Source organism: Pleurodeles waltl, chromosome 10 (genome assembly GCF_031143425.1).
Source record: "Pleurodeles waltl isolate 20211129_DDA chromosome 10, aPleWal1.hap1.20221129, whole genome shotgun sequence".
Lineage (NCBI taxonomy): Eukaryota > Metazoa > Chordata > Amphibia > Caudata > Salamandridae > Pleurodeles > Pleurodeles waltl.
In genome coordinates this window covers 762,460,436-762,487,654 of record NC_090449.1, presented here as the reverse complement: position 1 = coordinate 762,487,654, position 27,219 = coordinate 762,460,436, and the positions used below count along the sequence as shown (strand labels likewise).

The window sequence follows — 27,219 nt, the reverse complement described above, 5'->3', positions numbered from 1 at the left end:
AGGGTTTTGATGCAGAGGGTACAGTTGAGTGGACCTGCCGAGCCAGCCCTGGTTTCTGGTGACGAAGCCTTCTAGCCTGATTTTCATATTTGTTCAGTCAAACCTGTGTTGGTGGAAATGGAGGCAGACATGCACTGTTGACACAGACACGCTAAACCACGGAAATTGTGGAGCAATAGTAGTCCCTAGCCACCAAGGCCAAAGATGAAAATTGAACTGTAACATTTCCAGTGTGCATCATGTTCCCTTCCCTTTAGTATGCATGTTGCAATTTTCAATTAAGGCACATCTTGCTTTCTGCGAACTTGCAAGTCTGCACTTTTTAAAGAAAGCACCGATTCATTATATGTCGATCAAAGTGAGATAAAGAAGACAATACAACCACCTGACCACGAGTAACTGTTTGTACCTACCAATTCAAGTGAGCATAATGATACATTGTGCTGCCTCTTTATATCCCGGAACCGAGTCAATTGACTAATGACCCCAGCTGAACAATAGAATTAAACAAAAGACTCAGGTCATCATGACCTGAAGAGGTAAGACTACAATGTTTAAATAATCGACCTTCTCCAAGAGCAGTATTCAGAGGCCTTTGTCCATTGTGTGCAATGACAACGTGACTACTGCACATGGAAGATTTGCAGACGACTGCTTGTCCCTGGGAGTCAATGCTCACAGTGAGGAGCTCTCTGGCGGGGCGATGACTAGTGCTTATCATAGGTTTCTCAAAAAGGGCCAGAAACAGGATAGTATGCCTCTGCTTCCTCTAGCACGGATCCATCCAGTTGTAAAAACTGAACACTTATTTTGAGCAAAATGACCTGACCGTGAACGTGTTTGATTGATGTCTACCGACACTGCACTCACATCAATTCTAGGCAAACATCGCAAAGGTAAACGTGTTTTTATACTTACTACACTTGCTAACATAATCTTCCATTCCATACAGCTGCACTGAAGTCAGCAACACTAGTTTTATCCCCCATGAAGGATGAAGCGCCGTGCTACCCCTGTTGATAACACCGAGTTATTAGCAGCGACGTCTTAGCCTGCAGTGGCTCTCTCACCAGCTGCACTATTGGTATGCTTATAAAGGGTGGGCTTCGTTTACTCCGGGAATGGTTTGTTAAATAAAATGAGAGAACTCCTGAAGAATTTAGATAAACTTGAACATAGCTGTTAAATGTGTTTAACATTGTTAAAAAAATAGTGCTATTATACTGACCCAAAAAGAAATTATTTTGAGTCGCTCACAACATATCTGACCATCTTCGATCTAGCACAATTTTCCTGAAGGTTTTGTAGGCTCCGCCATGTCCATTTAATATCTGAGCTTTTGTGACGGTGGTGCTGTCTAGAGTGGTGCCACCCATAACTTAAGCAGACAGGCTTTCCCTACGGTGCGGCGAAAGCAAGTGTGAAAGTGTGCAGGGCAGGCTGCGTCACCAGAGGTCACGGCCCTTCTCGAACAAGACTTCTCCCGAAGGACAAACGCCTAATGTGTTGAGAAATGAGACCCTACCTTGCTCTCCTAATATACGGATGCAGAGAAGGGTGAAGTGGGAAAAGGCTGTAATATGTCGTGCACAGCAGAGAGGTGTAATATGCAAAGATACCGTAAGCGTTAATGCATGTAAGTTCAGCACGCATTTTACTGTGATTTTAAGACCATTACCTCCCTGCTCTGAGGGATGTGTGCTCTCTTACCGGCTCAGGCGCTTGGCTGCTCCCGCCTAACCGCTTTATCTAAAATAGAGCCCAATGCGCCAGCATTTAGAGCCGGTGCCTCCCTCCTAGCATCACAAACGCCATTTTGTCATCTTGTTGATGCCCCCCCGTGCAGTATACGTACACCATGGGGTTGATGGCACATTCTAATTCCCCTGGAGGAGCCTAGCTGAACAACAGCATTTATTTTTCGCAACTCAGCTGGGGGTGCCAACTAGGGTGACCACCTGGTATTGAGGCAAATTCTGGACAGGACTGTTAAAAATTCAGGACAAAGGGTCAAAATTCAGGACAAAAATTCAGGACAAAGGGTCAAAATTCAGGACAAAAATTCAAGAACAAATGTCAGTTTTACAGACATGCGCAAGAGAGGCCAAGCCTCACTATGTTGTCAGTACATTTATTTACTCTTTTTTAACATAGCACTATTTATTCACTGTGGACCTTTTGTGATTGCCTCGTGGTATGCTACATTCAGGTGTCACATTACGTCCTTGTTCAGTAGTAAATTAATGCCCTTCTGTACTGCGGCAAGGCCATCACCCCTACCCAAATCTACCCGATCTTTCCTGAAGAGAAAGTAACAGCAACATTTTGATTATGTTTCTGAACATTTTAAAACCCCTGGCAAACAGTTTGGGACACGTTAAGGTAATTAACCTTATGCTAGTTTAAACAAATTGAACAAAAACATCTGGCTTACCCCAACCGCCCATGGACTTTCAACCTATTTTTTTTTTTAAAGAGGCAGGGCAGATGGTGTGGGCGACAGTCTCACACCTAATGTCAGGATGTGATGTACCTATAACTTGTCTGTAGTATCACTGCACTCGAGTGTATGAATGCAACTCTACATTTATCTCAGAAATGGGAGCCCGGACTACCAATCAAAGATAATCAAAGAGGAGGATGAAACTGAGATCAAATGGGAGATCCACGGCAAGTAATTCAAAGGGTTGTTGCTAAGAACTGGATAAATAAAGAAGAGAAGAACAAGGTGGGACAATTCCTAAAATCAGACAAGATGGGTCCACCAAGACTATTTGAAAGTATTGGGTACCTGGGGAGTTGTCTCTGCACACAGGAGCGAAAAAGAAGGGGCACTGTCAAGTGGTTGAACAAGCAACATCCATCCACCTTGGCAAACTCTTCTGGTGCAATGGTCTGCTGTTCGTGCTTTTGAAGGGTTAGCAGGGGCCAGACCCCTTGCAAGGTTGTGCAAGGCAATTGCCCGCTTTGTCCATGTCTTTATATGGTTTTGAAATTGAGCAAAAGCCAAACTAGAGATCTGGGTTATCCCTAAGGGTCAAGTACTCATAGAATCTTCAAAATATTTGGGAAGTAAAATGTACAAACAAAATTTAGAAATTTTAAAATGTAATTAGTGTTTCTTTAACATATGGCACTGTTTTCGCCTTCATATACAATTAGATCTCAGATTGAACTGGGAACCAGTTACCTTTTGATACCTAGTGATTAATATCTACTATTCTTACACTGATTTCCAGGATGAAAATCTCGGCAGAGCGAACGGTCCCTTCAAGCCCAGTTTGCTTTTTGGTCTTCTCTTCTGCTTTCTGTAAAGGCCACGTGGCAGTAGTGAAGATGGTGTGCTACCCCAATGATAGTATTATTTTGCAAACTTTCCCCTGCTCGTCCTTCATTCCTTCTTCAGATAGGCCACACATCTGATTTGGTCACTGCGGCGCCATCCACTCTAAAGCTAACTGTGACTGCAGGTGGATTAGGTCTTCTGGACTTAGAATGCTATTATTCAGCTGCACAGGTCCAATGGGTGTCTCACTGGCTTTCTGCCCACCTCCCTGCATGAGATGGGGTTTACCAGTAAAGACTTTTAAGGAAGGCTTAATGCACTGCTCATTGTTTCCTACTGACAATTCTACGGATCACCATCCGGGGTTATCATGCACAGCTTTCTCTTGGCTTGCCAGAACCTGTAAACTGACACGAAGAAACCCTATGCTCCTGCACTACCTTTGCTAAGCCTTCCCACTCGCACAGGATGGCTGTGCTCAGTGCAACTCCATCAGTGGCCTGTTGCAGGTGTCTTAAAATTGGGGACTTTGTTTCTGAACAGTGAGCTACTAAATTTCCAAACCCTTGTGGCAGACTACCATCTTCACCCCTGTCAACTCCTTACTTACAACCACCTTAAATAATCATTAAATGCCCTATTTCATGTCTGCCACCTAGCACTAACCCTACAAGAGGTGTGCCAGAAGCTCTGTACCATAGGAAATGGTGGCAAACTGATAGAATGGGTGTACAGACCTATCCTGCAACATGGAAACCACTCCAGGTCTTCTCGTCATACTACCTGGGTGATTGATGTAGCCAAACCTCTGCAAGATATGGACTAAAATACTGGACTTTCCCCACAAAGTACCCCACAGCTGTCACTTTAAGTAAATTCATAGTGCTTCCTTGTGAATGCATTCTGCCCGTTGCTTGCCATTGACCTTGTCGTTTGTAACTCACAATTTGTTGCTTTCAGTTTGCTGGCTTTATTTGTTTTAGGCTATGCAGCTTGAATTCGTCCCTTTCCTTGCCAAAACCTTATTTACAGTATCCTGCAGAGTGCTCCCTTTCTGTAAACAGGCCTGTAAATCTTGTTTCTTATCTTATCATATTTGTTGTGCATTCAAAGAACAAAGTCAAATGTCAGGCTGTGTCTTCGGTGGGAACTTAGGAGGTCATTACGACCCTGGCGGTCGGAGACCCCCCAGGGGTAATGTGGCGTCCGTACCGCCAACAGGCTGGCGGTACGGAGACCCGTATTACAACCGCGGCGGTAGCGCCGCAGTCGCACCGCCGGGGCCAGTGGTTTCCCGCCGTTTTAGCCCCGGCGGTGATAATCCGCCAGGGCAGCGCTGCAAGCAGCGCTGCCCTGGGGATTATGACTCCCCTACCGCCAGCCTGTTTCTGGCGTTTTGCACCGCCAGGAAGAGGCTGGTGATAAGGGGAGTCCTGGGGCCCCCTAACAGGGCCCTGTGCAGCTTTTCACTGTCTGCATAGCAGACAGTGAAAAGCGCGACGGGTGCTACTGCACCCGTCGCACGGCCGCAACACCGCCGGCTCCATTAGGAGCCGGCTCCTATGTTGCGGCCTCATCCCCGCTGGGCCGGCGGGCGTAAACTAGGTTTGCGCCCGCCAGCCCAGCGGGGATGTTGTAATGGGTCCGCAGGAGTGTGGCCGCATTGGCGGCCGCTCGGCGGTTACCGCCGCCCGCCAAGCTTGTAATGACCCCCTTAGTGTTTACTTTCCTTTCTCTGACTTCAAAGTGAGAGGATTTATGCGACAATCTTGCTGGATACTGGGGTTGGAAAGAGTTTTTTCTATCACATGACAACATTTAAAATTCAGAATATATCAGAATTAGAAGTACAAATCAAGCACATTTTCGTTAATTCTGAACTGTGCTGGAAACAAATACCTTTACATCATTAAAACAAATCATTGCATTAGGTGATGCAATTTCCACACATCATCATCTGTGCACAGTATAGTTTGATTTGAAAAACTGTATATCTGTGCAAATGTAATGGTCATTTCAATCAATAATGTGTTGTCTGTAATGGCAGTGTGTTAGCATATCATCCATACTGCACTCCACTCTGCTCTGCACCACTACACACCACTGCACCCTAGTCTGTATCACTCTACTCCACTCCATGCCACTGCACTCTTCTCCATTCGGAACCACTCCACATTATGCCACTGCACTCTATGCTACTTCACACTATGCCTCTCTACTCTCCTATGTACCACTCTACTCTATGCCACTGCACTTTATGCCTCTCTACACCACTGCGCTCTGCTCGTCTGCACGCCATACCACTCCAGTCTAGGCAACACCAATCTAATCCGCCCAACTCCACTCTCTGCCACTCTGCAACACTGCACTGTACGCCACTGCACTCTAAGCTAATACACTCTATGCTAATGCACTTTACTCTGTAACACTCAACTCTATGCCACTGCACTCTACATCAATACACTGTACATCACTCTAATCTACTCTGCACCCCTGCACTCTATGCCACGGCACTCTACACTACTTTACGCCACCACACTCTATGCCAGTTTATGCAACTCCACTATAACCTGCACCTCTCCACTCTAAGCCACCTCACTCTACTGTAAAATAATCTACTTTATACCACTGCACTCTGTGCCACTGCATTCTATTCCACTGCACTCTCCCTGTACCTCTCCACTCTATGCAACTGCACTCTACTCTGAAACAATCTATTCTACGCCACTGTACTCTATACCACTCTGACCACTGCACTCTAGTTCAATGCACTCTACACCACTGCACGCTGACACTCTGCAACACTGCACTGGCCGCCACTATATTCTACACCACTCTGCTCTGTACTACTGCATTCTGCACCAACATACTCTATTCCACTGTATTCCATGCCACTCTACTCTGCCCAATGCCACTATATGCAACTGCACTCTACACCAGTGCACTCTAAACAACTGCACTGTATGCCACTGCCCTTTACTCTGCACCACTGCACTCTATGCCACTGTTCTCTGTACCACTCTACACCACTACACTGACACTCTACTCTGCAACTCTGCACTCTACACCACTCTACTCTTATGCCACTGCGCTCTAGGCACTATACTCTACACCACTCTACAATACTCCACTCTGCACCACTCTACACCACTGCACTCTGTGCCACATGAGTCTACTCTGCACTCTATGACACTGCACCACTCTGCATTACTGCACTCTGCTACTCTATTGTATGCCACTCTACTCCACTGCAATCTCTGTAACTCTACTCCATGCCACTCTATGCCACTGCACTCTGCGCCTATTGTATGCCACTCTACTCCACTGCAATCTATGTAACTCTACTCCATGACACTCTATGCCACTGCACTCTGCGCCAATGCACTCTAAACAACTGCACTGTACGCCACTGCCCTCTACTCTGTACCACTGTACTCTACGCCACTGCTCTCTGTGCCACTCTACTCCACTCTACATCACTGCACTGACACTCTACTCTGCAGCGTTGCACTCTCCACCACTGTACTACACACCGATGTAATATGTACTACTGCATTCTATGCCACTGCACTCTATGCCACTCTACTCTGCATCACTCCACTCTACAGCACTTTGCTCTACTCTGCACCACTCTACACTACGCCACTGCACTCCCTGCAATGTGAGTCTACTCTGCAATCTATGCCACTGCACCACTCTACGCTACTGCTCTCTCCGCCACTCTAATGTATGCAACTCTACTCCACTGCACTCTATGCCACTCTACTCTGCCCCATGCCACTGCACTCTAAACCACTGCACTCTACGCTAACAGACTCTAAACACCTGCACTGTACCCCACTGCACTGTACTTTGCACCACTGGGCTTTACGCCACTGCTCCTATGCTACTCTACTCCACTCCACACCACTATGCCACTAACTTTAAGCCATGCTGAAGAGCAGCTACTCTGGTGTATAACATGGCTAATGGCTAAAACACATTAACAAAGCCAATAACTCTTTCATAGATGAGACCTATTGCTTTGCCAATGTTTGTTAGTACTATGAGGTACTATGAGGTACCAAAGTACCTGAAAGAACTGTGAAAAATACAATTACATCATAATAAGGGCTGCTACAAAAATTTTGGTTAAATAAAAAAAGTGCTTCTGAAATACAGATTTGAATACTATACAGTTTATACCTAATACTAAAAAATGTTATAACACTCCATTAAAACGACACACTCCACAGCTCACCTTGGAACACCATTACAACACCTCTCTACAAGTAATGTCTTTGCCATCAGAAAACTTCAAGTGACTACTTTTAGTAAAGTCAATGCAGGTTTTCAATCCCTTTTGTATTTGCAGATTTACCAGTTTGGCACATTTGCATGTCTTTAGGGAAGGAAACTCCCTGGCAATAAGGTCTGATTCTTATCTGTCTGCCCCTCCCTCAGAGCACTGGAGACCCCCTGCCTTCCAGCCCAGCTGGGGAAACTGATCTGCCCGTAATTTCGCCCTGTCTCCGTTGCCCTTTAGGTTAAAGCTTAAAATTACGGACAACGGACAGCAGGGCGAAATTACCGACAGTCCGTGAAATTTACGGACGGGTGGTCACCCTAGTGCCAACATATTATCTGACAGCACCCGAGTCCAACATGTTATATGCTAGCACCCGAGGCCAACATGTTGTCTCGTAGCACCCGGGGCTAACATGCTATCTGGTAGCACACAGGGCCAACATGTTATCTGGTGGCACCCAAGGCCAACATGCTATCTGGTAGCACACGAGGCCAACATGTTATCAGGTAGTACACGAGGCCAACATGTAATCTGGTAGTACCCGAGGCCAACATGTTATCTAGTAGCACACAAGGCCAACATGTTATTTGGTAGCAATCAAGCCCAACATGCAATATAGCAGCACACGAGGCCAACATGTTATCTGGTAGCACACGAGGCCAACATGTTATCTGTTAGTACCCGAGGCCAACATGCTATCTAGCAGCACACGAGGCCAACATGTTATCTGGTAGTACCCGAGGCCAACATGTTATCTGGTAGTACCCGAGGCCAACATGTTATCTAGTAGCACACAAGGCCAACATGTTATCTGGTAGCAACCAAGCCCCACATGCAGTCTAGCAGCACACGAGGCCAACATGTTATCTGGTAGCACACAAGGCCAACATGTTATCTGGTAATACCCGAGGCCAACATGCTATCTAGTAGCACACAAGGAAATCATGTTATCTGGTAGCACCCGAGGCTAACATGCTATCTGGTAGCACACAAGGCCAACATGTTATCTAGTAGCATCCGAGCCCAACATGCAATCTAGCAGCACACAAGACCACATGTTATCTGGTACCACCTGAGGCTAACATGCTATCTGGTAGTACCTGAGGCCAACATGTTATCTGGTAGCACCCGAGGCGAACATGCTATCTAGTAGCACACAAGGCCAACATGTTGTCTGGTAGCACCCGAGGTCAACATGTTGTCCGGTAGCACCCGAGGCCAAAATGTTGGCCGGTAGCACCCAAGGCCAAAATGTTGGCCGGTAGCACCCAAGGCCAACATGTTGTCTGGTAGCACCAGGGGCTAACATGTTGTCTGGTAGCACTCAAGGCCAACATGTCTGGTAGCACCCGAGGCCAACATGCTATCTAGTAGCACCTGAGGCCAGCATGTTGGCTGGTAGCACCTGAGGCTAACATGCTACCTGGTAGCACCCGAGGATGGATGTATGATGGAACAACGCATGCGTATATCACGCATGCCTTTACAACGCGGTCTCTACAACAACCATGTCTTTGCAAAGCATGCCTTTACTATGCATGCATTTACAACGCAATTCGTTGTAAAGGCATGTTTGGTAAAGGAACATGCATGGTAAATCCTCCCCCGCCCCGCACCCTACACCTGACACCATACTCCACCCGCCCAAGCCCTTAAAACTGCCACTTCCACCCCCTGCCCTGAGCCCTAACCACGCCCTACCCTGTCCTAAAACCTACCCGCCCTAAAAACTACTCCCCGCTCTAAACCCTAAAACCTACCCTGCCCTGTCCTAAAAACTACCTGACCCCCACTCCCACCCTAAAAGCTACCCTGCCCTGTCCTAAAACATACCCCTCCCTGTCCTAAAACCTACCCCGACCCCCTGTCCTGAAACCTAACACCTACCCCACCCTGTCCTAAAAACTACCCCGACCCCACCCTCAAACCTAAAAGCTACCGTGTCCTGTCCTAAAACCTGCCCGCCCTGTCCTAAAAACGACCCTGCCCCGCCCTCAACCCTAAAACTTATTCTGTCCCAAAAAGTTCCCCACCCTGTCATAAAAACTACCCCGACCCCGCGCTAAACCCTAAAATCTACCATGTCCTAAAACCTATCCAGCCCTGTCCTAAAAACTACCATGAGCTCCTGCCCTAAACCATAAAATCCACCCCTCCCCCACCCTAAACCCCAAAAGCTCCTGACCCTGTTGTAAAACCTACCCGGCCCTGTCCTAAAACCTACCATTCCGTAAAAACTACCGCCTCCCGCCCCCACCTTAAACCCTAAAAGCTACTCTGCCCTGTCCTAAAAAACTACCCCAACCCCACCCTAAAAGCTAACCCACACTGTCCTAAAAACTACCTCAACTCCCTGTCTTCGCCCTAAACCTTAAGAACTACCCTGCTGTGTCCTAAAAACATAAAAACGAACCCTACCCCCCACCCTAATCCCTACCCTGATCTAAAACCTACTCCACCCTGTCCTAAAAACAACCCCGGCCTCAACCCTAAAACTTACTCTGTCCCAAAAAGTTCCCCACCCTGTCATAAAAACAACCCGACCCCCGCGCTAAACCCTAAAATCTACTATGTCCTTAAACCTACCCAGCCCTGTCCTAAAAACTACCATGAGCCCCCGCCCTAAACCATAAACCATAACCCAAAAAGCTCCCCACCCTGTTGTAAAACCTACCCTTCCCTAAAAACGACCCGCCTCCCGCCCCACCCTAAACCCTAAAAACTGCCCTGCCCTGTCCTAAAACTACCCCAACCCCCGCTCTAAACCCTAAAACTTACCCTGTCCTAAAAACTAACCCACCCTGTCTTAATAACTACTCCGACTCTCCGCCCCCACCCTGAACCCTAAAACCTACCCCACCCTTTCCTAAAAACTACCCCGACCCCCTGTCTTCGTCCTAAACCCTAAAAGCTACCCTCCGGTGTCCTAAAACCCATCCCGCCCTGTCATAAAAACTAACCCGACACCCCACCCTGATCTAAAAGCTACCCCACCCTGTCCTAAAAATGACCCCGCCCTCACCCTAAAACATACCCTGCCCTGTCCTAAAACTACCCCTCCCTGCCGTAAACCCTAAAACCTACCCTGCCCTGTCCTAAAACTACCCCTCCCTGCCGTAAACCCTAAAAGCTTCCCCGCCCTGTCCTAACACCTACCCTGCCCTGTACTAACACCTACTCCGCCCAGCCCTAAATACTACCCCGCCCCACCAGAATCCCTAAAACCTACCCTGTCCTAAAAACTACCCCACCCTGTCCTAAAACCTACCCCAATCCACCACCATAAACCCTAACTTGCCCTGTCCTAAAAACTACCCAAATCCCACACTAAAAGCTACCCTGTCCTGTCCTAAAAACTACCTCAACCTTCCGCCCTAAACCCTAAAATTTACCCTGTCCTAAAAACGAACCCACACTGTCCTAATAACTACTCCGACTCCCCACCCCGAACCCTAAAACCTACCCCACCTTTTCCTAAAAACTACCTCGACCCCCTTTCTTCGCCCTAAACCTTAAAAGCTACCCTGCTGTGTCCTAAAACCCACCCCACCCTGTCCTAAAAACTAACCCTACACCCCACCCTAAAACCTACCCTGATCTAAAACCTACCCCACCCTGTCCTAAAAACGACCCCGCCCTCAACCCTAAAACCTGCCCTGCCCTATCCTAAAACTACCCCTCCCTGCAGTAAACCCTAAAAGCTACCCCGCCCTGTCCTAACACCTACCCCGCCCTGTACTAACACCTACTCCGCCCAGCCCTAAATACTACCCCGCCCCACCCGAATCCCTAAAACCTACCCTGTCCTAAAAACTACCCCACCCTGTCCTAAAACCTACCCCAATCCATCACCATAAACCCTAACCTGCCCTGTCCTAAAAACTACCCAAATCCCACACTAAAAGCTACCCTGCCCTGTCCTAAAAACTACCTCAACCTTCCACCCTAAAATTTACCCTGTCCTAAAAACGAACCCACACTGTCCTAATAACTACTCCGACTCCCCACCCTCAACCCTAAAACCTACCCCACCTTTTCCTAAAAACTACCTCGACCCCTGTCTTCGCCCTAAACCTTAAAAGCTACCCTGCTGTGTCCTAAAACCCACCCCGCCCTCTCCTAAAAACTAACCCTACACCCCACCCTAAAACCTACCCTGATCTAAAACCTACCCAACCATGTCCTGAAAACGACCCCGCCCTCAACCCTAAAACCTACCCTGCCCTATCCTAAAACTACCCTTCCCTGCGTAAACCCTAAAAGCTACCCTGCCCTGTCCTAACACCTACCCCGCCCTGCCCTGAAAACTACCCCCCACCCGAAACCCTAAAACCTACCCTGTCCTAAAAACTACCCCACCCTTTCCTAAAACCTACCCCGATCCCCCACCATAAGCCCTACCCTGCCCTGTCCTAAAAACTACCCCAACCCCACCCTAAAAGCTACCCTGCCCTGTCCTAAAACCTACCCCACCCTGTTCTAAAAACTACTTTGACCCCTTGCCCTAAAACACTGTCCTAAAAACAAACCCACCCTGTCCTGAAAACTAATCCACCCCGCCCCCACCCTGTACCCTAAAACCTACCCCGCCCTGTCCTAAAAACTACCCCAACCCCTGCCTTTGTCCTAAATCCTAAAAGTTACCCTACCCTGTCCTAAAAACTACCACGACCCCTGCCCTAAACCTTAAAACCTATCCTGTCCTAAAACCTACCCAGCCCTGTATTAAAAACTACCCTGATCCCCGCCCTAAAACCTACCCTGCCCTGTCCTAAAAACTACCCTGCCCTAAACCATAAAAGCTGCTCTGCCCTGTCCTAAAACCTACCCCGCCCCATCCTAAAAACTATACAAACCCCCCACCCCGCCCTAAACCCTAAAATCTACCCTGTCTTAAAAACTACCCCACCCTGTCCTAAAAACTACGCAACCCCCTCACCCTAAACCCTAGCCTGCCCTGTCCTAAAAACAACCCCAACCACACCCTAAACCGTAAAAGCTACCATGCCCTGCCCTAAAACCTACCCCACCCTGTCCTAAAAACTACCCTTACCCCTGCTCTATACGAGAAAACCTACCCTGTCCTAAAAACTAACCCAGCCCCCGCCCTGAAACCTAAAACCTATCCTGCTCTGTCCTAAAAACTACCCCGCCCCCAGCCCAAACCCTAAAACCCACCCTGTCTTAAAAACGACCCTACCCTGTCCTAAAAACTACCCCAATCCCCGCCCTAAACCCCATCCTGTCCTAAAAACGACCCCACCCCACCCTAAAAGCTACCTTGCCATAAAACCTACCATACCCTCTCCTAAAAGCTACCCAACCCATTGCCCTAAAACTTACCCTGCCCTATAAACAAACCCACCCTGTCCTAGAACCTACCCCGTCCCACCTGTTCCCTAAACCCAACCCTGCCCTGTCCTAAAAACTACCCTGACGCCCTGCACTAAACCCTACCCTGTCCTAAAAACTACCCGCCCTGTCTTAAAAACTACCCCGATCCCCGCCCTAAACCCTAAAACCTACCCTGCCCTGTCCTAAAAATGACCCCCCTAACCCTAAAAGCTACTCTGCCCTGTTGTTAAACCTACCCTGCCCTGTCCTAATACCTACCCTGACCCCCTAAAACCTACTCTGTCCTAAAAACTACTCCACCATGTCCTAAAAACTACGCTACCCCCACCCTAAACCCTAGCCTGCCCTGTCCTAAAAACAACACGATCACACCCTAAACCCTAAAAGCTACCCTGCCCTGTCCTAAAACCTGCCCCGCCCTGTACCATAAAACCTACCCTGTCCTAAAAACGACCTCTCCCTGTCCTAAAAACTACCCTGACCCCCGGCCCTGAAACCTAAAACCTATTCCGCCCTGTCCTAAAAACTACCTGCCCCCTCCCCAAACCCTAAAATCCACCCTGCCCTAAAAACTACCCTACTCTGTCCTGTCCTAAAAAAGTACCCTCATCCCCTGCCCAAAACCCTACACTGTCATAAAAACGACCCGACCCCAGTCTCACCCTAAAAGCTACCCTTCCCTAAAACCTAACCCACCTTCTCCTAAAAACTACCCCGACCCTCTGACCCTGTCCTAAAAACTACACCCCCCACAAAGCCGGCCCCACTTACCTCTCTGTCCTCTGGTCGCTACTCCTTCCTGTTCTGCCCGGACTGCTCTCGCTGCCGCTACCACGCATATGCGTGGTACAGGCATGAGTGTTAAAGGCATGTGTAGTAAACGCATATGCGTGGGTAATGCATAGGGTTGCATTGACCGCCGAGGATAGTTAAGGGTGATTGTACCAGCACTGCTTTCATGTACGTATTTTAAATCAATACAAATAGGTAGTGGTAGCCAGTGCTGTATGTGGTTAGCAGATGCCGTTACTAGGGTCGTTGTATGATAACCACTTACAGTAACCATTGCCCTAGAATTTGCCCCAGAATCTTGCACCAACCCACTATTTCGGATGGAGTGGGGTTACCCTTATAACCGTACAATCCCTTTTATTAACAACAGTACACCCGTGGCTTGCTCGTGCAATTCCTCTGTTCTATTAATATTGTAGAACAACATTAAACAGTTGCAACTTTCTAGTACTTCCAGGAGTGATTTCTTTCGTATGAATGTACGTCTGCTAATAAGAACGGTAAGAACTTAACATTTAGGAGGGAGAAGCTGGGCAACCAAGTCCTATGTGGATCAGCGGCTTACCCTCATCCAAGCACAATGTAGCCAGTAGGCGCTGCAGCCTATGACTTTTGCTATCTCCAGATAGAGCACTCTACATACACACTATGTGATGAAAGGAAAGGACAGCTGTGCTCAAGGCGACTCTTAACTATCTTAACTGGCACCGTAAGAGAGAGAATCCCCAGCAGCAAGCAAACACATCTACTCATTATCCAAAAATCTCTAATCATCTTTACTCTTTGATGCTTATCATGAGTTGTTGAGTTTCCAAGTTCTGCAGGTATGCAGACTACTGCACACCCACAGTCCTTTGCAAACTAACCTTCACATTCTTAAGGAAAAGAAAGGAATTGGGAGAATATGTAGGAAGTGACCGCTGAGAGTGAAAAGACAAAAGGACAGGTTTCTTAAATAAGAGTAACAAGCATACCAGCTGCGTACCTGGTAAGATGGTAAATGCCAACTGCACCCGAGTGCGAAGCGGTAGAAGTGGTAAAGTAGGCAAATGCTCTACTGCAAGGGCAAAGTGCCAAATTGCGAGGGCCCCACTTTCCAAAGCCCACCCCCTAACTCGTGAAACCCGGAAAAGTATTTTTTTTTGTCTAGCTCACTTCTGTGCATTTCTGTTTCTTAGCTTTCACAGCATATTTCAATATTGTTAGGCAACATAGGGCATGTGAGTAAGCACAAAATAGGTGAACAGGGGTCCCAAAAATATTTTTGCCCAGAGGCCCCAAAACCCCTAAGATGACACTGATAGCTTGTCTACAGAGGTCTTGGCCTGCACCCCATTGCCTGCTGTGAGGCACAGAAAAGTCCCCCACTGACTGCTTACCAGAACTAAACACTGAGAATGAGAAGGGACTGAAGGCTGAACTATCACGACAAAACATGTACAGGCACCTGTGTAGGGAGACAGCTTTCCAGCAGATGGATCTCTAGATACAGAAACATACAATCATACTAACACAATCCATAGCGGAGCAGATACAATCGCATGCGTCAAGTAAGGCAACATCCAAAACCACTTTCAGAGAAACGGGTAAGACTATTCCGGGTAGCACATGTGCCTCCGAACTATCACATCACAAAAGGATGCGGTAACCACTGACTATAGGAGGCGCCCAACCCCCTGCAGACCTTGAGGCACCGGGTCTAAATAAACTACATGTCACATTACGTGAGTGAGCCCACTTCATTCAGTTCTTGGAAATGCCGGAAGCTGAAGTAGAAGAATAAGTATAGGAGGACTGTCTGCTAAAAACTTGGTAGACTAAGAATGTTAAGGTACCTGACCCAGTGGTTACCGCATCCTTTTGTGATGCGAATTGGAATTGGAACTCTAAAAGAATAAACTCTTCCAACAATTGCTAAAGAACAATATTACAAATGTCACTAACTTTGACAGATATCAAATACGCAGTCGACGTGATGGTCAAAAGTAAAACATCAGTTCAGATGGTTTTCTGGACAAATTTTATACAACATATGAAAGATTGTAGATTCCCCAGCTTCTACAAGTCATAATTTGGCATGAAGAAAGGTAGGTTTCCCCTGTCCAAACGTGAGGCAATCTTAGTGGCGGTACCGAAACCAGATCACAAGTGCTTAGACTGCACTTCATATAGACTGCTTTCTAGGCTAAATCTAGACTACAAGAAACTGGGAAAGATACTTGTGCAACCAACACTACCAGGGCTCACTGAACTTCTACATCAAGCTTAATAAGTATTTATATCAGGAAGAAGTGCGTTCTTTAATCTGAGGAAACTAATACAATCGGTACAGCCTTTCCAGGGGTTGCTGGAGTTTCCTCAGTAGCATCGCTGGATATAGAAAATGTATTTGCCACCTTGAGTTTGGATTATTTATATAGGATGCTACAAGGTAGGAACCTTGGCCCAAAAATTATAGGATGGCTATGATTAATGCATATGAATCCAACTGCAAGAGTTAGAATGCAAGAGGTAATCTCTCAGCTATGGTCATTTGCAGAGATACCAAGCAGGCATGCCTGCTCTCCTACTTGTATTTAAACTAATAATTGAAACACTGGCCTTTCCTTCTGGAGCCAGAGGAGTTGTCATGTTGGGCACACAACACTGTATCTCATTAGATGCAGATGATGTCCTGTTGTAATTTAGAGGGCCTGGTGGTGACCTAGCTCTAAGATTGACAATGGTAGACGAATTCAAAGGTTTTTTGTGGATTGAGTGTTGATTGGGTGGGGCCAGGTCTATTTCTTCTGAAACTACAAGATGGAAGCGACACTGTTTTCAACCAGATGTGACCCATTAAAATGAGTCTCAGACACAGTTAGATACTTAGGAATAAAGATGTGCTAGAAAGACCGCAATAGAGGGGGACATGGAGCCTGGGGGACATTCAAGTGGAGTTGAATCTGCAGTTGTAAGTAGCCATCAAAAAAGAAGAATAACATTACATGCTACTGGCATGCTCACGAGGAAACAGTCGTAGGTAGAATGTGTAGTTAGGTTTAATTGCCTCTGATATTTATGGCTACAACAATTTGTGTTCCCAGTGAAGTAAATGTACTTGATGAAAAAACATGCATTGTTTTCAATAAATGTATATTCTTGGAGTCTACAGGTAACTCTGTGAACACTGCTGTTTGCTTAGCTTGATAGACAATTCGTGACTGTAGGGACTGTAGTGATGAGAAGACTGGTGTTTAAATACAACACGACATTCAAAACCACTGTTGGATTAAAAAGTTTGCTCGGTGTAGCATAAAACTCTCTTAATCGTGTGAATAGGCTGTCTGGATGCACCACCCATTGTCCTGATGTTGCAAAGCCATGAGGGTAAATGGTAGCAGATTGTGATGTGCAAGCAGCCTGGGTTTTCATTTGGAAACAAGAAAGAGCTAATTTGACGCATGCTTGACTCTTAGCACCACCACCATGAATATGCAATCTGCCTGCTCCAGCAAACTGATGGCATGTTGTTATAAGAGAGCATGCTCTATGGCGGGCCTCGCGTAACCGTTCAAGGCTGGGGCAAATGAGTAAATGTTTCAACTTGGACCCCAGCTGTTGAAAATCTAGTGGTTCACTGCTAATACTGGACTGCAAGTGACAGATGAAATATCTGACCGATCAAGTGCTCAGTGCCACCTGCCACACAATGACCTTTTCAGATGGAGAACGCCCTGTCTTCAATAGCAGAGTAATGATACCGTTTTCTAAATGTGATGCCATATGGAGACAACACTAAGCTCTTGCCTGAAGTGGCCAGACAGCACTAACGAGGGCATAATCGAGCTTAACTGTTTTGGCATAGGGATTGCTTTTACAAAAGCTTTACTGAAAAAGTGTGAGTTGCATAAACACAGTAGAGTTGTAAATTAACTTACTTAACATTCTTCTTCTTCTTTCAGCATCCGAATCGCTTGAGTGACTGGATATAAAAATATACAAGGTACATTGTAAGAAGTATATTCCTCACTCTTCAATAATCAGGAAACATTATGCCCATCCATAGGGCTAGTTTCCATTTAAAGGACATAAAGTACACTTCTTTGATCTCAAGAGACTTAACAGAAAGGTGACCCTGGTAAGAAAGACCAATTTGAAGGAAAGTGTTGTTGGACAGGTGATTGATCTCCAAAGTGCACACACATGAGGACATCGGGCGTTATACGGAACCGCTGGGAAAAAAAGAAAACATGAACTGACAAAGCCAATGGGTGTTGCTTGCTGCTGTTGAGCAAGCAATGCATCGAATTTGCCAGTGCCCGACATAGCATGTCAACAGTATTGGAAGCAATAAAAACACTGTTTTTCATACTTTCAAGAAGATAAGGCACGGACTGCACCACCAGCACACAGAGCAAATCATATCAGTGAAAAATTAAGACTGCCTAGCAGTCAGTCAAGTCAGAATAACCTCTGAAAGCTGAATTAAGCGAGAGGTTTGAAGATGCTTTTTTCGCAAAAATCCCAACCCCCAATAATATGGATAAACAGAATAAATGAGCAAAAACATACATTTTATAAATAACAGATGACATGACAAAACATAAATACCATACCACCAAGAGGTAATGTGTTTATAAATGATAATTTCTTTCCCTCAAGTTTTTGAAAGGTAACATTTTTCTCTGACTCTCACACTCATTTGAACATTTATCACTTCTATTATAGTATACCTCTGCTATTATACTACAGTTAACGTGGCAATTCAATGTAAACCAGGGGTATGCAAAATTATCATTTTGCCTGCAAATTTTGCAAAGGTGAAACACACTCAAGCTTTACAAAGTTGGCAAATGTATTACACTCACACAACTTTTCCACAATATATTTACAAGTGAATCATTCTTCAAAAATTCAGACCGCATTTTATTTCCTCGTATGTATGTGAAATTTGTATAGCTCAAACATAGCTGAAAGCAGCGAAGCACAGTAAAGGGTTAAATTCAAAGATGGAGTCAACCAATGCTTTGTGAGATAAATCAACTATATGTGGTTTTAAAAAGTTGCATACTTGTGAAACTTGCAAAGGTTTAAAAATCATAATGAATTAGCAAGTTTTACACAACTCCAATGGTCAACACTATAGTCTTTAATTTAAAGTAATACAATCTTACCTTTTCAATCGTAGAAGATACATGGCAACCCATTTGGAAAATAACTTGTGCTTCGCAAGGTCCTGAAGAGCCCAAAGCTCCTAAAGAAATAAAATCATGTTTATTACAGAGTGACTTTGTTTTTGTAGCAAATTATTTTTAAGTTGAAGCCATCTTGACAACATTCAGAAAGCTGACCTAGGAATGCATTCCGCCTGTTGCTTCCCACTGGCTTTGTGGTCTGTAACTCATTTTCTGGCTTTCTGTTGTTGTGTAGCCATTTTAGTTATAGCTCCATGCACGTTATTTTAACACACTAGGCCACTGTGCACTTTAACCTAGATATATTTTATTCGCCTTCGCATTAATATTACAATAACCATTTTCACGGTCTTGTTTTATTTTCACCTATCTTTTTGCCTAGCCCAGCACTCTGTTCTCAAACAAGACATTCTTGATCACTCTGTGCTGCATTCAAGGCTACAGTTCGGTACATTGCTGGTGAACATGGTAGAAGTTTAGTCTCCAATATTCGTAGAAAATACACATCCTTGCGTAGGGACATTTTCTCAGAACATCAGCTGTGTTGTTATATAAACACTTCCTTGTCCCTTACACGTTAGAGGGAGATTCCAGCCAAGGGAACCACAACTGTATGCTGATTGCTGAATGCTTCGCTACAGATGCGAACGCAGACCACAGCCTTTTGCTCAGGTATGGGGGTTGATGTCTTCCCAGGGGAACCTGAAAGGCAGAACTAGAACTTAACATGCTGTGCTCAAATTATAACTTAGATAGGAAACAGTCCATCGATCATAGTGACAATATGATAGCGTTGTTTTTATGTTTCACTCTTCTCGTCACAATTTTAATATTGTCATATTGTGTCGTCCTGGTTATTGCAGCTCCCGCTTTGCTATCTAAGATGCAGTTGTTTTATTAAACTTATTATTGAAACATATACTGCTTCTGTTCGTCATTTATATATGAGACTAAGTTGTAAATGAGAGAACTGGGTGCGACCTGAGTGACCACGACTTCCCTGAGAAAACTAGTATGTCATGCGCTCGGCTGCCCAATCATCACTATCCTTTGGTAGAGATGAGGCACTGCTAGTTAGCCGGAGCAAAACCTGGATTTAGAGTGATAGGTGTCACCCGCAGTAGGTTAGACTCAGTCTCCCACACCGCGGACGATCCTCCTGCTCAAAATCCAGTAGTCTCATCAGAATGAGAGACTACGCAACATGGCGCCGCCAACGTTTGGTCAGGCTCTAATTTTCGGGTTCTCCGGAGTATCTCTGTCTCATTATATATAATGACGCCTCAATACCGTATGCGGAGACGTCTGTGATACTGAGGATTTCCACCACAGCTGTGTAGGCTATCCTACTGCAGCGGGAGGTTGTTCAAGCTTGAACCTTAAAAGAAAAGCCCTATTTGGTGTGCCTTCTCTGATCTTATAGTGACATTACAATGGCAAATCCACAGCAGGTACAAATAGCGGTTAATATGATACAACCTCTAACTACACATTTATAAGCGAATGGCCTAACGGCCCAGGGGGGTCCAGTCACATTTGTGGTGGATGCCCACGCAGCTTATAGAGCAGAACTTTTTTATTCCTTGGTCACATTTCCAGCAGTTGATGGGAACACAAATACATTTCACCACTATACACCTGCAAATGCGCCTGGACAATACAGAGTATACGCATATTTAGAAATACCTTTATCTTATCAAGAACATAATAATTGGCTTGATGGTGCCTTACCCCACACAGTATTACCAGTAAGGTTAGGCCCTCTAAGTAATGACGGTCCTACCTGGCCTTTATTGGCCACTTATACACCACATCCTGCAGTTGCAAATTTGGCGGTAGATGAGGTTCGTCACTTATATACTGAACTAACAGCGATATACAGACGATTAGTTCAATTTGTAATGCAAACATTAAATACACATCCAGCACGTGCTGCTCCAGTACAGCCACATGCAGCAATGCCTGGTATAAATCCCGACTGTCCATTCGATTATGGGTAAAGTACCTGCCAAACGAGAGGAAACTCAGTTTTGGTTAGCACAAAAGATTAATGCGCTGGAGGCAGTATTTCCCCATACGGGACCTCAGGATAAACATAGAATATTAACAATGTGCTTGCCCTTTGGGATGGTCCCTACAGTAGATAACTGTAATACCTGGGCCACGGTGTTTGCCGAGCTCTATATAACCCCACACAGAACATCAACACTTGCCAATTTACCAGAGGTGTTGAAACAAATTCAAGATGAATACGGGGCAGCCCCGGCCCTAGATCTGGGGATGCAATTGATGGGCAATTTTGCCAAAGTATCCTCAATCATTTTAAGTAATCTTAAAGGGGAAGCGGTGGCGCTTGCAGTGCGCATGCGGCTCCGTGACGTTCCGCAACAGGATCAGGAACAAGAGTTGCCTAAAATAATCGCAGAAACCTATTCAAGTATTGGTCGGGATAGTCTAGGGGCCAGACCACAAAAACTACAATTTCAGGTAAATCGAGTAAAGATTCCCCTAAGCAAGCACCTGAGGGTAATAAGAAACGCTGGGATAAAAAGCAACAAACTCCTAAAAAAGAGAGGGGAGAATCACAACGCTCTTTGGAGTTTTCTGTTAAAAAGGAAGAGAAACCCGCCCAACAAAAAACACAATTCAAATGGAAAAAGGTGGCAGCAGTCACAGTCCGACATGCCACTCAGCAAGAGGGTCCTCTTGAAGAACAAGAAATGGGCTCTAGCACTGCTAGGCAGCGCGGCAGAGGTCACAATAGTTCGCAGGAATCTTCTAGAGCATCTGGAGGTGAAAGCAACTGATGACTTTATGCAAGTAGAGACTGCGGACATGCGTGTCTCCACGCCTGATAGGGTGTATAAGGTAACGCTACAGTTAGGAGGAGACATTGAACGCATTATAGACGCAATCATTTGGGATCGCATAGTTAACATGTATGATGTCTTGTTGGCCGAACAAGATTGGCCACCTGAATTTGTCCGTACCTGCCCATATGGAGAAGAAGTCATTAAGCCTTCCTTCTCTCCCCTTGTTCCAGAGGAACTCGCCGAATCCTATTCCACTGAATGGGCTTTAGCACAAGCACCCGCATTATACAGAAATCACATATGATGGGATAAAGAATCCCCCTACCATGTAATCCCAATTAAAAGTGGACCTCAACCACAACCGCAATATCCTATAAAACATGAAGCAAAAGCACCAGTGAGAGAAATACTCATGCAATTAGAGTATCAGGGCGTAACTGAACCCTGTGTCTCGCCAATGAATAAACCATTATTCCCAGTAGCTAAGCCAGGCTATTCATATAGAATAGTCTTAGATTACAGACATTTAAACAGTCATACACGCACATATGTTATCCAAAACTCGCATAGCACAGCACTAATGAACAACATAGTGAGTAAAAAATACAAAACCAATGGTTGGTTCTACCAGAATATAGCACCTGAGAGTAAAGACTTAACAAGTTTCAGTGCACTAGGCTCCCAAAAAAAAATTCTGTTGTTTACCTCAGGGGTATAAGAACAGCCCAGGACTGTTCGTAGCTCGTGTTACTGCAATTTTGCACTAGGTTGCCCCTGAAGCATTGCCTATGTAGATGATATCTATCTTACGGATAATTAATTGCTACAACACTTAAGATGGGTAGCCCGCATTGTTGTTGGATTTGCCGAATTTGGCTACAAATTCAACTTAAAAAAAAACAAAAATTGCCTTCCTCAACGTCTTGTTCCTGGGATATGAGCTGTCAAGTGAAGGAAAGAGCCTAGCGCCACAATTCTTAGAGAAACGCGCACAGTTACAACCACCAAATATGATTTAAAAACTCCAATCTCTATTGGGTTTCCTCAATTTTGGCAGAACCTACATTCCAGATTATGCTACACGCATAAAACCTTTATATGATCTAATACGTCCCGATTTTTCAAGCAAATTCTGGACAATTGAACATACACGCATTCTTCGAGAGTTGCAGACAGACATGCTTGCAGCACAACACTTTCACACGAGGGACAACCAAACACATTTGGTCATTAGAGTAATAGCTGGGGCCATCGGTTTCACCTATGTGACATTCAATGAAGGTGAGACAGTCCTGATTGCATACAAATCACACTTATGTTCAGCGGCAGAACAACGCTTTGCTCCCACTGAGAAAATTCTCACTGCTGTACAGATGGCTGTCAATAAAGAAAGACCTCTTGCCCAAGGAAAACGCATTATTGTTGTTTCTCTGATCCCAGCCCTAGAGGCCGTTACAAAAGCCAGCGTTCCAAAAGCAAAGGCATTACATCCTCGTTGGATACAATGGGCTACGTCTCTGACAGCCACTGACGTAGACTACATTTTTGACCCAAAGTTGCAAACTCAAGAGTTTTTACAATACGAAGTAGAGTACCCAGTTCCAGCAAATACATTGCCTACTGAACAATATCAAAGAGTCATGTACACCGATGGTTCAGCACAACCTGCGATTGAAACTAAACACCAATATTCTGCTGCTTGCGCATTCGTAAGTGGCTACATGGAGGCCAATACATTTTGTCCTCTACAAACCTTTACGCAAACCCTATGGGATTGCACAGCACAATTGGCAGAACTAAAAGCTCTGCTGATGGCACTGGAACATACGGATCCTGAACAGCAACCGCTGACTGTTTGCGATACGTATTATTGTGTCCAGTCCTTTAATGAATACCTGCATTATTGGCGCCAGACTGGGTTCAGAGATTCCAAAGGTAACACCATTAAACTCAGACTTCTGTGGGGGAAAGTAGCAGATCTGAAAGAGACGCTACCAAATGTCCACGTTGTACACACACTTGGACACCAGCGCATTGGAATACATATTGCTGGGAATACATTGGCTGATGAAGCCGCAAAGTCAGCAGTGGCTGTGGCTGCTGTAGCTGCAGTGACTTGTTCGAGTTCCAAACCGGGCGCAGACATTTGGGCTGCCGTGACAGCTACGGCTGATGGTAAGCCCCATCCTAAAGGATTTCCTAATAAATATTCATACCGAATTGGGGATCGCCTGAACGCTGACGTTAGAATACCAGGTGTAGGTGTACGGGACATTCCCAACAAAGATATAAGACCAGCGTTGATTAGAGCAGCACATGAGGGGATGGCATCTGCACATGCTGGCGTGGCGGCTACAATCTCGATCCTGCAGGCCCGTTATTGGTGGCCAGGTCTCTACAAAGAGACCAAGCAGTATGTCCTTTGTTGTGACATTTGTCAACAAATTAAAGTTTCCACTGCCAAGCGCCCGCCGCAGACACCCCTCTTAATTTCTAACAAACCATTACAATGTGTGTACTTGGACCACTGTGGTCCCTTAACACCTGATAGTGCATACAAATATACTTTAGTAGCTGTTGATTCATGCTCCAGATTTTTATGGGTGTGGCCACAGCGCTTGGCTGATGCTCGGACTGTTATTAAAGATCTGCGAGTCTTTATCGGTACAAATGCGGTTGTGGCCTTCCATTCGGACCAGGGCCCTGCTTTCGCCTCAAGGGCATTCAGGGACGCCATGACTTCGTTGGGGGTCCAACTCCAGTACTCGTCTCCATTTCATGCCGAGGGAAATAGTGTCGTGGAGCGATTAAACCGTAATTTAAAGCAATTCTCTACAGCCAGAGTCTTAGGTACGGGTCGTAGTTGGCTTAATCACCTATATGGAGTCCAGAGAGCACTAAATAATCTGCCTAGAAGATCCCTGGGGGGTCAGATTTCATATGAGTGCCTGTTCGGAACTCAAATGTATGTTCTGGATCTTGATGGTCCTGGCGTGGAGGCAGTAGAAACATCTTTTGAAATAAATGAATGTGTCGCTGTCTTACAGGAATTACAACAGTTCTGTGATGATAATTCTTCTAACAGTGCCACCTCCACAGGAATCAAGGATGTGCCTGTAATATCTATCGGCTGGATTCCCAAAGTTGGGGATCTTGTACGTGAGAAAGTCGCTGAGAAAAAGGAATTTGGCCCTTCTTATCGAGCACCAGTCCCAGTACTAGGGATACACGGTATCAGAACTGTAATTCTACCACCATTGGTAGCTGCCAAAGAAAATCGTTTTGTCTCCACCGACAATGTCAAACTACACCATGTGGCCGATCCTGCACAGCCGACCAAGAGGAACATCCAGTAGTTCCTGAATCCCTCTCACTACTGGTGAAGAAGTTCCTCTACAAGTTGTATATACCAACACCGACACCTCTCCGAGCTTGGGGAGGGTGGAAGATGATCTTGCATTAGTTCCACTAACGTTAATTAATTTAGAAACATTTGACCAAGTTCACTCAACTCCAACACAGACGGATAGTGCTATCTATAGTGCGCCACCACAGGAAACACCAACTTCACCACTGACAAAGACTCTGCCATTTGCACAAACGTCTTCTGGATATTTTGCCGACTTCAACGACGACTTTTCAGACTCATTCGCCTCATCGGCAGCTGATTTGTCAAGTGCACGTAAGCTAAAAACTGGCTTAAAGAAACGTATTTCATTTTTCCATGGAACTATCTATGGCTCTCTCTGACTGTCTTAGCCTTTCTACTTTGGATTGGTTTTGTCATCACCTTTTTCTTATTAATACATGGTCACTTTCTTCCTGAAAGATCAACAGTTGAACTGGTGGAGGAGGTTTTAAAGCCACATTTTTCATCACATAAAGTCCGAAGAGACTTATCCTTTGTGAACATTTGTGCAGTAACAATTCCTGATGGGATTGTTTGGGACAAAGTAATGTTTGATATATATGGTCGCAAAGAAGTTATTCAAATACCGTATGTGTTCAAATTATCAATGAATGATATAGTAATACCAGGCATTGTTTCTGATGATTGGGATGTGAAAACAGTTTATTCTATGATGACTGAATTACAATATTATACTGTCTTTGAAAACGAAGATGTTGACCAATTTAAAGAAAATTATGGTGATATGTTTTGCTATAATTATTATGGGCACCATTTCATGCATAGAGCGAGCAGCCCCAGAACTGTTTTTAATTATACACAATGGGAACATTGCCCAACTCCGCCACAGGGGAGTTCCAAAACATACTCTGAAAAAGTTTGCATATTTTTCTGGGCACAATGTGAAAAATGCTGAGTCATATTATTTTAAAGTATCACCTACTAAGGATATATATATACATTAATGACCAATACAAAATGTATATATTCGGAATCCTTTGTTTACCAGTTATTGATAGAAGGCTATGAATACTGGCTGAAAACAATTGATCTGAAAAGTGTGTGGGGAACAAGAAATTGGCAAATTAAGGGAAAGGAAGCTTTGTTTAGAGCATGCCTTAGTCCTGTACAAATGATCTTTTTAAATTAAACAGTACAACAGACAAGTTGTTTGGGCTTAGCTAAAATTAAGGAATTGAACATGCCCAGTATACCTGCCCCTGCAAAGTTTTATAAATGGCAACAATATACAAATGCGACTGAAAATCAGCTCGACGAATGGGTCCAGAATGGTACGTTTAATGCATCACTGACATGTCCTGGCGGGTGGTTACTGTGGCCAATAGATACCAATGGGTGTCATCAACATTTTATTAACTCCACGGGGGGTTTTAGGACGAGTAGGCCAGACCCTTTCTATATATCATCTGAACATGCGGGTAAAGTTACAACATATAGTGTAGGAAAATTGTGCCAACAATGGTTAAAATTATCCCCACTAGATGCGGTTAGAGAACACCTCAGTCTCCTATCTAACAATGATTTACAAGACTTCCTGTTAGGCCCCAGAGCACCACGCAGGAAGCGTTTCTTATATGCAGTATATAATGAAATTTGGAAACTTTCCTGTAGGAGGCTGGACTGGCTTGTAGTGAGTACCAAGGGGTACTTGCACCTTGCACCAGGCCCAGTTATCCCTTATTAGTGTATAGGGTGTCTAGCAGCTTAGGCTGATAGATAATGGTAGCTTAGCAGAGCAGCTTAGGCTGAACTAGGAGACGTGTGAAGCTACTACAGTACCACTTAGTGTCATATGCACAATATCATAAGAAAACACAATACACAGTTATACTAAAAATAAAGGTACTTTATTTTTATGACAATATGCCAAAGTATCTTAGAGTGTACCCTCAGTGAGAGGATAGGAAATATACACAAGATATATATACACAATAGCAAAAATATGCAGTATAGTCTTAGAAAACAGTGCAAACAATGTATAGTTACAATAGGATGCAATGGGGAAACATAGGGATAGGGGCAACACAAACCATATACTCCAAAAGTGGAATGTGAACCACGAATGGACCCCAAACCTA

The 27,219-nt window shown here is 45.1% G+C and overlaps 1 protein-coding gene across 1 annotated transcript in view; it reads right to left on the bottom strand.

The window, feature by feature from the left end:
* Positions 1–27,219, bottom strand: part of LOC138262453 (protein adenylyltransferase SelO-like) — a gene marked incomplete at its 5' end in the record, with an annotated part of 306,692 nt that overhangs the window by 26,709 nt on the left and 252,764 nt on the right. The window contains 2 exons of the mRNA XM_069212347.1: positions 17,642–17,685; positions 18,878–18,957. Coding sequence (XP_069068448.1) covers positions 17,642–17,685; positions 18,878–18,957 — 124 coding nt within the window. The remainder of the gene's footprint in view (positions 1–17,641; positions 17,686–18,877; positions 18,958–27,219) is intronic.